This window comes from Paramacrobiotus metropolitanus, unplaced genomic scaffold (assembly GCF_019649055.1).
Source record: "Paramacrobiotus metropolitanus isolate TYO unplaced genomic scaffold, Prichtersi_v1.0 Parri_scaffold0000013, whole genome shotgun sequence".
NCBI classification, from domain to species: Eukaryota; Metazoa; Tardigrada; class Eutardigrada; order Parachela; family Macrobiotidae; genus Paramacrobiotus; species Paramacrobiotus metropolitanus.
The window spans coordinates 1554555-1567634 of NW_026570233.1; the positions used below are offsets into that span (position 1 = coordinate 1554555).

Below are 13080 nucleotides of genomic sequence, written 5' to 3' on the forward strand. Positions count from 1 at the left end.
AACGCGCTCGGCGGAGACAAACACAACCGGTTTTTGTTGCGGGTACTGGCTTGTCCGTTGTACCCGGTGTTTTTCGTGGTTTAGGGTGATTACAACTTCGAGCGGATCGAGTGAAAAGCGTACACATTGTTTAACGGTCGAAAATGCCGGCCGGCTTTTTTTCCTACGTCCTTCCGCGGTGTTTACAGGTTAATGGCGATTTTATACGATTGCTGTTACTCGCTGATTGCATAGAACTCTACACAAAAACCTTTAATTTTGACGCTACGGTGGTTTTCTGTGACCATCGCGAGGGTACAGGTGGTAATTACCGACTCCTACATTTGACCACGTCCTGAGCCGGTCCTTCGTATACTGTACTGCTTTAATTAACATGACCTATCAAAAACTAGCTCGCACATTCTACATATTCGCAAAACCATTTTCGTAAACAAACGCTTCTAGAAAATTTTATTGTAACGTAAAAGTTCAATAAAACATGTCAGATGGTGTAGTACCGTATTGCAAACGGCCGCCCCAATTACGTAATTACATTTTTCCATAATTATCACTTAAGCTAGGACGCCGAATTATTATTACCGGGCAGTACTATTCCTATGATGCCTAGCAGAGGAATAGTTATTGCTAATTGAAAACTTTTACCAATTACCCGCACGCTTGGGGTGAGATATCCTCGAGTGATGCAATAATAATAGTACTGCATGGGTAATATAATATTTATTCGTTTAGAAGGAAATGAGTAATTTCGGACTGTTCGGTATGCACAAATACGTATTTCGATGACGATGCTAAGAACAGTAATTTCCGACAGGAAATGATCAAGCCCGGTATTTGTGCGAATCCGTATTTCGATGGTTAATAAATCAAGTTTTTTTGTCGAGCTGGTAATGTACAGCACAAAATGGCTGTTGGGCTATGTAACAAGTTAGTAACTTGTCGCCGGCGACAGTAATAAATCTAGTTCATGATTTCAGTGCCGCACGTTCGTTACAGATAGCTGAAATTAATTTAGTTGGATACTTCATTGTTGAAAAATGAAAGAGGGCGTAAATGTTCGGATTGATAATTATTTATACTTTACATATTCTATATTACGTTACTTGTACAGTACGATGCTGGAAATTTGTTCTCTACGTCTGTTAAAAGCGGTGTTTTGTGCTTTGCTAATTTATATACTCATATTTTGCCTTCGGCCTCTTGTTTTTACATGCGGAAATACAAAGTGCAAGTAAAAGCTATTAATATAATAAAAAGCATAGTAAAAGCTATTGATATTTAAATGACGCGAACATTCATACAGAATATATAGAATCATCACAGATACGCCACCGATAAAAGTTGTAAATGCCGACAATTTGCAGCTGGTATGCGCACCGGTGCAGCTTCCGGTGTACAGTGCAATTGCAGATCCATGGCCATAACCGCTGCCATTATACGAAGGTGCACCGCGGGTAATTGCTGCTGATCAGCTGGGCCGATCGAGGTCGCCGGCCCGGTCGAACAAGGATCTTCCCCCGTTGGTATAATGGCCCTTAAGCCATTAGATCCCTAATAGGCGACTTGATTGACAATTGGCCCCTGAATGCAACCATAGTGTAGCACATAAGATGCGCACACGTATGAATTATACCCGTATATATACCGATCTCAATGACGTATATATGTATGCCGGCATTACCATTTTCCACCGCGCGCTCACTAGCACCGTCTTCGAAGAACGGGGCATGTAAATTGCCGCAATTATCCGTCCACTTCCGCTGCACTCTCGAGCCGTAATTGAGGATGGTTACAGATGGTGCACGGATGTTGAGTGTACATCCGATATAATCATGTAATATTATGGATGTCATAAAGTGTGGTCAATGGCGCATCACTTGGCGGTCATGTGTATACGCGGATGACGATTTATTGGGGGAAATCATATGCCGGTTGCATATAAATCTCCAAAGTTATTCGAGTTACATGTGGCGGAAAAAATTGCTACGTACAATTTACAACAAAGAATGACATTAGTTTCCGAAATGAAATTCAGTAAACCTGTTTGCGCAATTACTTGCCATATACTATAATTAGATCTGCTTTTATCAAAAACCAACATGGTGTTGAAGCAAAGACTTGCAAAGTTCTAAAACGTCAGCCATACATAGGAGAAAAGAGCCACCATTTTTAGCACAAGCTGAAGTGAAACGAACGAATACTTTAAAAATTTAAAAAAACCTGCTTGTGTTTTTACTGTAGATTAAAACTAGGCGAGAATATAAATATATACAAATGCTTCAAAGTAAACATTGCTTATTTGAATTTGTTTGGCGTGATGATCTCATTGAATGGAAGTATCAAAAATAAGAACTAATTTATAAGCTTTCCTCGTATAGTACATGTATATGCACGCCACACAAAAGCGAGTTGGTAATTATAAAAAATGTGCTGTAAGAAACCGAATATTCTATCAGTGCTGACAGTATTCGGCGTATCATGTATTTAATAACTTCCGTGCATTCTTGCACTGTTTTATAACACTAACACATTGTCCACATCGCCGTTGTCATTGATATATTTGCACGCCGCTGCTCTTTTTCTTGCATCCTTATACAACCCATACAAACCAGCACAAACAACCGGCATTCTTCCATTATTTGAATTTCTCACTGACATGGCGACACAGCTACAATAGCGCCACTGCTTTTTTTGGATTACCGGCAGCAACCTTTTCTTGAGATTCCCAGGCCGTGCGCACTGCGCACCCTATCACAACACATATAAGATAAACATTTCCCCCACTTCATTAAGAAATTCACAAAAATCTTTAGTGCTGCGCTAGCAGATGGCATACATAATGCACACGCACTCACATGCACTTGATCGTACCCAATGTTAAACGCTGCGATATAGAGTACTTCCTTTCCAAACATTAATCACATTGTACGCATTGTTCCAAATATCCAGAGGGTTCGATTGCGCCGCGCACCATGATATGTACTGTATATTTTTGCTACTAACTTTGTGAGTTGATGTGTTCTACTTTTGCCGGGGTGGTTGTGTTTGGTTTTCTTCCGACTGCCACTGCTCCAGTAAACGTTTATCTTGGACTGGCACACATTTTCCACTTTGATTTCATCCAGTGTGTGTTGACATTGACCGGGGATATTATACTATAACGTGATTTATATTTCTTCTGTGAAGATGGAGTCATTCCAGCGAGCTTTCATCGTAATGTTCGCTGTGCTCATAGTGGCTTGGAATAACTTTGTATCCGCACAAAGTAAGCGCTCCGATCGATTTTTCAGCTTTATTATTTCAAATATTATTTTTCCATCCCGATTCTGTAGGCCAAATATTTTTCTTAATTTTTCCCATCTAATATGTACTATGCATACTTTTCACAGCTTCTATATATTTGTTTTAATTCCACTGCGCTAAATTACCAGAAATACGAATATCTTCTTCTAAAGTTTAATTTATTTTTCATGTTAAGCATGTTTTGCTAGTAATAATATTATTATAGTGTTTGACGTATGTTAATACAGGAGCCCGGATCCCACAGAAATGGAATAATGGAATTGTTCCTTACAAAATCAGTGATAAATTCTGTAAGCCAGTTTTTTTCTCTCAACAACGGAGCAGGATATTTGTGCAAAAAATATCCGGTTTATCATTTTTTTTAGCCACCGCTGATAAACGCGCTATTCTGGAAGCACTGCCAATCTTTGACAAGATGACATGTGTCCGCTTCAAGCCATACAACCAGGACAAGCCCGAAACCAGTTATGTGCAGTTCAGCGTGGGCCTACAGTAAGGAAGAACTGAATAGGTTACGTGTCGGCATTTGTTTCAATTAATATAATGTCAACCATAATGTACGCGCTGGCCAGGTGTCAATCAGCCATCGGGCGAACGGGTGGCGCGCAGATTGTCATGCTGGGCAAGAACTGTATGGATAAGCGATCTATCCTGCGGGAGATGATGCACGTCCTGGGATTCAATGATGAGCATCTGCGCAGCGATCGCGACGATTACATCACCGTTAACCTCAATAATATCAAGCAAGGTAAGTGCACCGGTCAACGGTGCCGGTACATGATATACATGATGGTTCTATTGGGAATATGACACTGCGTAATGTACACACGCATACTTTTTAACTTTATTCTGGAAACGGAACATGAACGGATCATATCATAACGTTTCTCAGAATTTTTAAAAACTGGTTCTTCAAGTTTTTTTGATACAGCAGCTGCTAAAGCTGAACTATTTAACACCGATCTGTTTTATTCGCTCTTAAGAATTCTTACTCTACCAATAACGAAGCCTTTCGCTGCTTATTTGTGGTTAATTGGAATATTTGTGGTTGATGCAATTTATGTAGGGTACGATTTTTTTCGCATAATGTAAAGGAAACTTTGTCAAACTACTAAAAATGTTTAGATTATAGTAACCGAAGCTTTCTGTCCATTGGTTTAACTGGCTCCACATAATACATATGTTATTTTCAGCGGACTGGTTGTTCTTCGAGAAACTAACCGACAAAGAACTGCCGCGCTTTGGTCTGCCGTACGATTTTGATTCAGTTCTGCAGCGACCTAACAATTGGAAAGTGGACCCGGCTGCCGGACCCAACGCCGTCAGCATGTTCGTCAAGAAGGCCAAAAGTCAGCCCCTGGGACGCGTTGATTCCCTAACACATTTGGATATCAATAAGATCAAGGCGTTCTATGAATGTCCAGCCTAGAGCAGCCTAGTGATTTCTGCCCTACGTACTAATGAGAGAAATATTTAAAGTTTCGCCATTTCAATGCCGGTGAATAATATTTCTTAAATTTAATGGATGAAGTCATATGGAGTTGATGCGCTGATGGCAGTCTATTCGTTCGTAAAATCAGCGAACGAACAAGGACGCGAGTCGGAGAAATAACAGCAGTATCAGCCTTGAAATATTTCGCACACTTCATTGTTAATAAGTACAGCAGCAGTACGTAACTTCTGCGTTGTGAGCAATTGCTCATAACGCACAAGTATTGTCTTGTAATCTTTAAGCGTAAGCTCGAAGTAAAGACTGGTTTTAATCGAGCGGCACGATTTTTGCAAAAATTCGTCAGATCATTTATCGGCAGACTATCATTCGGAATTTGAATAGCCGTCGGCCTACCTACACATCGGTAACAATCGTGACATAAATACGATGCACGGATGATACCGCAGTGCAGTGTCAACATCGGCCGTTGTCGGACTTCAGCTGACTAAGATATTTATTACATAATTAATTAAAGCTCTTCGCAGTTTTCATTTTTAGAATACTCGTACATTTTTGCCGTCACCGAAGAGCATGTTTTTACGATAACAATTTATTCTGTTCTATACGACATATTCCGCTGACTGGAGTGATAGAAAGTTCGCCATGGTTTAACCAACCTTTTTTTCATATGTAGAAAAGATTTCAGACTTTTTATAAGAATAGTTAACTGTTGCGGAAAATAGAAAGTAAGCTGACAAATAACGCTAGCAACAGAAACGATAAAAAGCCTCGTTGTGCTGTCGCGGAATTGCACCCGAACGCTTCGGTCAGTTGTCCATACAGTTTGGCCAGACCTTGCTGATCATCGGCACCACATTTCGCCAGCAGCTCCGCGTCGGAAACTCGTTTGCGCATTTTGCGAAGAAACCTGGAACATTTGTTCTTATGATTTCCTTTTTCGCTCCATTTTTACTGAATTACTAATAAAGGTCATTCGCATGTACTGCTTCGTGTAACAATTACTTAAAGTACAAATCGTCTTACTGGCAATTGGTATCCATGAGCTGGCTGCCCGTGCTAGCCGTTATATTTCCCAGTTTCTCAAGCTGGACTTCGGCGCTGACGTTGGCCGCGTGGGCGTAGATACCGGCTTTATGGTTGCACTCGAAGAAATCCTTGAAATATTTGGTGATGTCGTCGGCAGCACAGATTTTGTAGGCTTTGACGAAAGTCTGGAAGAAGTTGGAATAGTCTGAGGGGCACTGTGTGGAATGGACGTCCAGGCAAGCCGATGCTTGGGTAAACCCGCTAAAATTGATTGCTGCTCCTAAACATCTTCAGATTCCAGTTGCTAAAATTTCGTTACTTACGCGCAGACCACTCGAACAATTTCACCGAGGTTGGTAAAGTTTCCATAAGTCAGCGCATCCATCAACGGCGTCTGGATGGTGACCGTTTGATCCTCGATGAGTTCATTGCAGGCTTTGAATTTTGTGTCAATGTCGACTTGGCATGCTGTATTATCCTGTGCTTGGCACCAGCGACCAATGCAGATCATCGACAAAAACAGGACATATAAAACTTTGGCCATCTTCGAAACAAATTGTACGCTGAGAGCCTGAGATTATTTAGCAATACAAAAATGAGAAAATTTGTTATTTATTAACATGTAACAACGGTGAACGTTTCCGTGGGAAATATAACCACCGGTAAATGCTTCGTCAGGCAGCCGGTGTGGCAAGGTGAAACATACACTTATCATCGCATGACACAATGTTTCGCAGATTCTTTATTATGCATATATCTTATCAGTGTCTCTATTATTCGAAAGACAAATGGGGGTATCTTTCTTTTGGTCTAATTAAACATTGAATCAGCAATGGAATGTATCGCGGACTGGATACCATATTATTGCTCATAATGCAAAGTATCGTCTTCGAAGTTTCAGCGCAAGCTCAGTGTAAAGATCTGTGTTATAAACTGGGTTGCGCAATTTTTGCAACGATTCGTCAGATAGTTTATCAACAGATACTCGTAATTTTAATGACTGCTGTAACTTGCACAACAATAACAAGCAAGACACAGAAGCAGTTACAATACTTGCAAGTGCGAGGTGATTTCGTAGTGCATTGTCACCGGTGTATTCGTGATTCACAGGTTCAGTAATTCACAACCGACAAAACTAATTAATAAAAGGGGTCAGCAACTTTAGACTATATTTTTGACATCACCGAACACCACGATTCCATGATAAAAAATTTAAATCCAAAATCCATCAAACATACGAAAGAGAAATTTTTTTAATGGTAATATTATGAAAACAGTACGATAAAGCTATTCGATATGCCATACGCATGGCCGGTTTTATGTTGCACCTCCTGGAGATATATCAGGACCCGCTGGCGCCGGGGTGGGTTCGGTACAGTTGCAATCTCGGCTAAAAAGTAAGATAGGTCAGCATATGATGGGAGGCAACAAAATTTAACGGTAACTTGCTGTTTTTCTTGAGCAGGCAAAAGAGACATTTCCAGAAATACCAAAAAGTTTACTGCAGTCTTTACAATCCCTGGATTTGCGGCTTTGCGCTTAAAAGCGTAACTTACGCGGTAAGTTCAAGATAATCCGCCTCCGAAAAATTCGTTGATCGTCAGATCATTCTTGGTCCTAGCAAGCTGCAGCTGCTTATTCAACGCCGTACCATCCACAATCTCCACGGCATCTTGGCGAGGCTCAAACTGCACTGTATTACTGGCCGAAGTGGCGAAGACTGCCACGGCACATACGGCTAACACGTGTCCCATTCTTATACCACAGTAATATTAAGTGCTAGCAATGTAAACCATAAAATCTTTTGACGGATCAGACGTTGAAATTTATTACTGGCCGCTGTAAGTAGGCTTTTTTAACTCATTATGAAGACTGCACAGGGCAGTTGTTTATCTTGCATTTTGCGCAAATGTTATTGGTAGCTATTGTGACACAGCAATTGTTGCCGATATGGAATAGATGTAGCATAATGGAACAGACAAATGATTAAGAAACTGCCTGATTTAAAGAAGTAGAACGTCTTCTTAGTAATCTTGCGAGCGTAGAAATGTGCAGATAATAATTGTTGACAGGCAAATGCCGTTGGTGCGTATCAGGATTGTTCCTTAAAAATGTTATTTATACTGCAGATATCATCCAGGTTTATCCTTCGCTTCAATTTATGTACTGGTCGCAAGCTTGTACTTTGTACTTGCTGAATAATTTGGTACACATACAGAGTACACGCTGAATAGTATTTTGTTTTCCAGTGCATTTGTTCGTGTTCACACTGAACAAGTCTCTGCAGAAGTTTCATGCATTATCACTTCAAAGTAGCAAAACCGAGAAGTGATTACGATTCGGTCTCTGCTTTATACTTTCCGCTTCATAATTAGTACGCCTTATAATCATTAAAAAATTAAAAATATTGGAAGAATTTGGAAGGAACGGAAGTGCTTCCTTCCGTGTTTTATGCATATTATACAATGCGCCTGATGTCTTCGTCTTCCGGAGACGTTTGTCTAGCTACACTGGTCATTGATTGTCTGGGAGTGGTTACCACTGCAACTTTACTAACTTTGCAACCAAGCATAAAATAAAAGTCAAGGTAACAGCTCCAACACTAGTCACAATTCGGTGTGACCCATTCGGGAGCGATAATCCACAACCGTACCCTTCCTCGATTGTGGTCATGAATCCACTAAGAAGACTTCCTGGCTCTACGCCACATTGTTCTTTGACGAAAATATGAGGAAGTTGTCCATAGTATTGCCTTAGTATTCTGCAATGATCACCATTAATCGTTTAATAAAGAGCAGCTGTTATTCCCCAATTTCGCAATTTATCCGCTCGTTAGTTACCGGCACTCAGCGCCCATCACTACGGTATCAACGGCTGGACCCTCGACCGAGCCGTTTTGATGCAGTACTTCGTCGATAACTGAGCCTTGGATCGTCTGGAATGCATACAGCCAGCTTGTGCTGTTGCACGCCAGTAAATTGTTCAGAGTGTCCGGGGTCGTGGTGATGTGGCACAGCCGCGCGGCACGGGCAGCCAAACGGACCTGGAAAAGCTGAGGACTGAGGGAGAGGCAAGCGGAGGTCAAAGTGTCGGGACAAGTGCGGGATGTGCTGTTCAGAGCTCTACAACAAAGCGAGCAACTATTGTACATTTCCAGCTTTGGATAACCGAACTAAGGAAGTGTTCGGTTAGCGTTCGAACCGCAAAGTGCAATTAGGATTAGTTGCACTTTGCGTTAATAAAACTTCGTTGGCTATGGTGTACTGAATAAACTGCGAACTTTGTTTCCTATGCGAGCGACGAAAAGATATTCTAAAAACGGTCCGCGAATCCAAACAAACTTGTAAGAACACTACAGTAGTACGTTCGAAAAGGAATGTTCTATCTTTTAGTTTGTTTTACGTACTGACAGACATTGGAAACCAGGTCGTGGAGCGACGTCTGATTATTTGTGGCCTGGCCTAGGAGCATTCGGATGGTTGTCTGGGACAACTGCGTTGCCAGACTGCATATTTCAAACGGCAATTCATCGCAAACCTTCTCCGAAAACGCACCGGTTTGTAACGTTACTAGCCAGCTTAATAGGAAGGTGAACCGAAATAATTTCATGGTTTTTGTAACACGTTAAATTCCTAAAATTTCCTTATAACGCAGCATTAATTGATCAACTGCACGATCACGGATAGAAGCAGAAATAGATAGCAGGAGTTCTTAACCATAACCTGTGACACAGATCAGGAGCTCTGTACACTACTGTAGCTCGATAATCAGCCACCATTGTCTTATCAGCTTTACGGCATTTTGAATATTTTCTTGCTTAAGGAAATGCCACGCTTTAAATATTATCTACACGACAGTCGTGCTGATTGCATGGCGATATTGTTTTCATTTTGCCACCTTGGCAGTTGTAGTTTCACAAATCTCAGCTCCACAATTTACAGTATATTAGGTCACCTAACTCAGAAAATATATCATGTTTGTGTGCATATACTGCAGGTGTATTGCATAACAAGAGAATCCAACGGAAGCCATGGAGCAAAAAATTATACAATAAGAAGCTTTCGCAAACTTATACAGCACAGTTCCGGCAGGCGCAAAATTTACCGATTAACAAGCGTTTTTGCAGTTAGCTGTACGAGTACACGTCGAGCAACCTCTGCTGTTTTCATAGTTTTTAGTAGCCTCAAAGGCTTACTCAGAATGCAAAAGGCAAAGAAGCTGCTGCTTAGAAGAGTCGGCTTCGTTTTTGGCAGGCAATGGAATCTTATGCACAGCATTCATAGAAGGAGAATTTCAGGGCATTGTTTTGGTGAAGTTTAAAGCTGAAAACCTGGAAAATTCATTGCTCGGTAGGCAGTCAGATTATAAATTACCACAATTCCACAAAGTTCAGGGGATGTCTTGGACTGAACTCGACCGCGGCCACAGGAAAACGAATCTTTCGTGACCGAAAACGACGCAGCTGGAATTTGCACAACTTGGGCTAGAAAAGGGGGCAGTCGGCAGCGTACTTACAGTTTGTGTTTGAAATGGAGTACGGTTCGTTCAGTATTCCATATGCGCCATTAAACTCGCCATTTCCTCTGATTTTAACAACTAGTTGTGTTATCAGGTCATCACAAGCGTACCAGCGTCAACAAAATAGCGCACTAGTAAGTACGGACGTGTCAGACGGGAGAAGGAAGACGAACTCATTATGTATTACGCCTTGTGATTTACGAAGGCAGAGAGTTACTGCGCCTGGGCGCCGATCTTCAGGCAAAAGGACCATCCAGTCCGTATTGTCTTGTCGAATTTGGAGGGAAGAAATTCCGTACTATTCGTGCAGCGAACGCACACCCGAAGTGGAGGTAAATATTCTAAACGGCCAGAAATTTCGTAAAATTTGCATCTAAACGGCCAGAAATTTCGTAAAATTTTACCGCGGTGTACAGGTTTTTGTGACAACATTTTCGTTAGAACCGATTATGGATAAAATAATAACGGATAATTATCTACGTAACATGATTACTGGTTTCGTTGCAGTGCCTATTATGAATTCATAGTTGACAAGCCTGATGATCGGTATATAAAAATTACCGTTTTCCACAAACATAAAAGGTCTGGTGATGAGAGTCTTGGACGTCTGAAGTTAGATGTTCTCTCTGCAGTCTACGACGGGAAAATTGACAGGTGGTTCCGCTTAGAAGATAACAAAACTGGTACGTTCCTTACTGAATATCAAACTCGAAAAGCGTGGGCTCGAACTAGGTATTACTGCATTGGAGTGACCTCGTGCAACTGGTGATGGCCACATTCCCAAGTGCAAGTGGTGTCGTGTTGTATACTGTCACCGCTCATTTCGATGACCACTGTAGAAATCTCGTAATGTCTCGATAGACGTGGTGGTCTGTAACTTTCTTTAGGATGGCTGCGAATCGGACTTCACTGGCTGGGATTGTCAGCAGAAAGAAATCTGACAAGCGCAAGTGCTCGAGAATCCGCTCTGCCAAGCTATCACACTTTAAACGATGACATCGAGCCTTCCGCGTACATGCTGACCGTATTTATAGACAGTGCTACGGGACTCTCCAGAAAAAACGCGAATACGAAACCGTCCCCATACTGTGTCGCTACTATGGGGAAGAACGAATACAAGACCAGAGTAGTCGAGCTCAACGATAATCCAACATGGGAGTCAAGAACCTGTATGTTACTGTTGGACCCTGAAATTGATTATATCAGGTTTGAAATCTTTAGCGAACAGGTTGAGGAGTTAGGGCAAGCCCCTGTTGACCCAGTTAAAAAGAAATTCGGTTGGACTGAAGTTCCCTTGTGGATTCTAATGGAAAAAAACCATATGGAAATCAGCGGTTTGTTTACTCTCAGACAGTCTGGACAACTGAGCAAACTACGATTAATCCTCCGTCTTCGTGTCTTGAAGACACTGTCCAAGCCAGAAGCCGTGTCTACCATTCAACGGATGGATTTCGACTGGAATCTTCCAATTAAATGGCAAGCGCAGAGCGAATTACGTGAGTCGAGCACTCCGGCTGTGCGCATAACAATGCGCTGGGTGCAGGAACGTCGCATACTGTCCATCACGGTTCATGACGTGCGCAACATCACCAAACTTAAGACAGCTGAGTATCTCGGGAACACCTTCTATGTGTAAGACGTTTAAACGATACCAGATAAAACTTAATGTGACCATAGTTATTGCATTGAAGTTCGATTACTTGCGTTATTGGACAGAAAAAGGTCAAACGACGTACGGAGCTGTTTACCGGCGAGTGCGACCGGCAAAACTATGAAGAAACGCTAAAATTTCCTCTAGATTCCAAACAAGTTCTGCAAACCACACAACTGGAGCTAAAAGTGAAGTCAAAAGGCAGCAAATTAACCAAGGCGGCGGCTGTTGCCCACAGCCTGGTGACCATGGAAAACCTTTCCGGAACATCTATGCATTCCGGTTGGTTCAAGTTACGAGAAGGGAACCGGAAGACCAGGTGCTGACTACAACGCTTCTGCTTAAAATACACTGTTAAGCAAACCCAGAAAACAGAACGAAAAACAATCTTAATTCTGTTTTTCGTTTGTCTTTAGTATACCGGAAGCGGAAGTCGTGAAGAAAGTGATTTTCAAAAAGTTTTTCAGCAAAGTAGAATTACCAGTTCGATCAAAAAGTGTCATACGGACAAGAAGAAAACAGCGAACTGGAGTAACTGGGGCAATAATGGCAGCCCAGGCACTGGCATACAACATCGGCCATAGAGTGCTTACGACTAACCTCGTCCGCTCAATAATTGGCCCCACTGGTTACTTCCGTCATCTATACCAGTCACTAGTCCCTCCTCGAATCGTTCATTTGCTGGATGATTTAGCACTTGGCCCGTTAGAACAAAGGACATCAAAACAATCCAGAAATAGCTGTAAGGCAGTTACTGATTAGCTCCTCTCTGCCATTCAACTGCTGCATGGCTCCTGACTCTGCTTCACTGCGTACAAGTACAGTGTAATCTATTTCGTGCTGAGGTTGCGTAACAATTACCGGTGGTTTTGATTAGATCATTAAGGATTTTCTATGAAATGCGTTCACTTGGATGGTTCGTGATACTAGTTGTAACGCTCACCACTCCAGGCTACAAAGTTAAACAAAACAAGAATGCGGGGAAAAATTAAGTAAACTGGAAACTCAAGTATCTGTAGGTAATCTGTCGACTGTACATTACGTAGATACACCTGTACACCATGGATACACATTGCAAAAGCCAGCTATTGCGCAGCTCGGAAAAATTTGGGCATCCATACTGATTGAAAGC

At 41.8% G+C, this 13080-nt stretch overlaps 3 protein-coding genes and 1 non-coding gene across 4 annotated transcripts; 2 read left to right on the forward strand and 2 right to left on the reverse strand.

The window, feature by feature from the left end:
* Nucleotides 1–568: 568 nt before the first annotated feature.
* On the forward strand, nt 569–718 carry LOC129584461 (U4 spliceosomal RNA). The gene has a single exon (XR_008689896.1). It is a non-coding gene; the product is annotated as a U4 spliceosomal RNA (small nuclear RNA).
* A 2127-nt stretch (nt 719–2845) lies between these two features.
* LOC129584371 (zinc metalloproteinase nas-7-like) lies at nt 2846–4950 on the forward strand. Its single transcript, XM_055476528.1, has 5 exons — nt 2846–3262; nt 3528–3590; nt 3666–3792; nt 3873–4048; nt 4494–4950. Exons 1-5 carry the CDS (start codon nt 3184–3186, stop codon nt 4727–4729), a joined length of 681 nt encoding a protein of 226 aa, XP_055332503.1. The 5' UTR covers nt 2846–3183; the 3' UTR covers nt 4730–4950.
* Nucleotides 4951–5304: 354 nt separating this feature from the next.
* LOC129584398 (uncharacterized) lies at nt 5305–6428 on the reverse strand. The gene is made up of 3 exons (XM_055476557.1): nt 6103–6428; nt 5777–6040; nt 5305–5660 (listed from the first exon to the last, which is right to left on the reverse strand). The coding sequence occupies exons 1-3, from the start codon at nt 6321–6323 to the stop codon at nt 5456–5458; spliced, it is 690 nt and encodes a 229-aa protein (XP_055332532.1). The 5' UTR covers nt 6324–6428; the 3' UTR covers nt 5305–5455.
* A 1663-nt stretch (nt 6429–8091) lies between these two features.
* Nucleotides 8092–9486, reverse strand: LOC129584424 (uncharacterized). The gene is made up of 3 exons (XM_055476585.1): nt 9186–9486; nt 8620–8901; nt 8092–8540 (listed from the first exon to the last, which is right to left on the reverse strand). The coding sequence occupies exons 1-3, from the start codon at nt 9386–9388 to the stop codon at nt 8315–8317; spliced, it is 711 nt and encodes a 236-aa protein (XP_055332560.1). The 5' UTR covers nt 9389–9486; the 3' UTR covers nt 8092–8314.
* Nucleotides 9487–13080: the final 3594 nt, after the last annotated feature.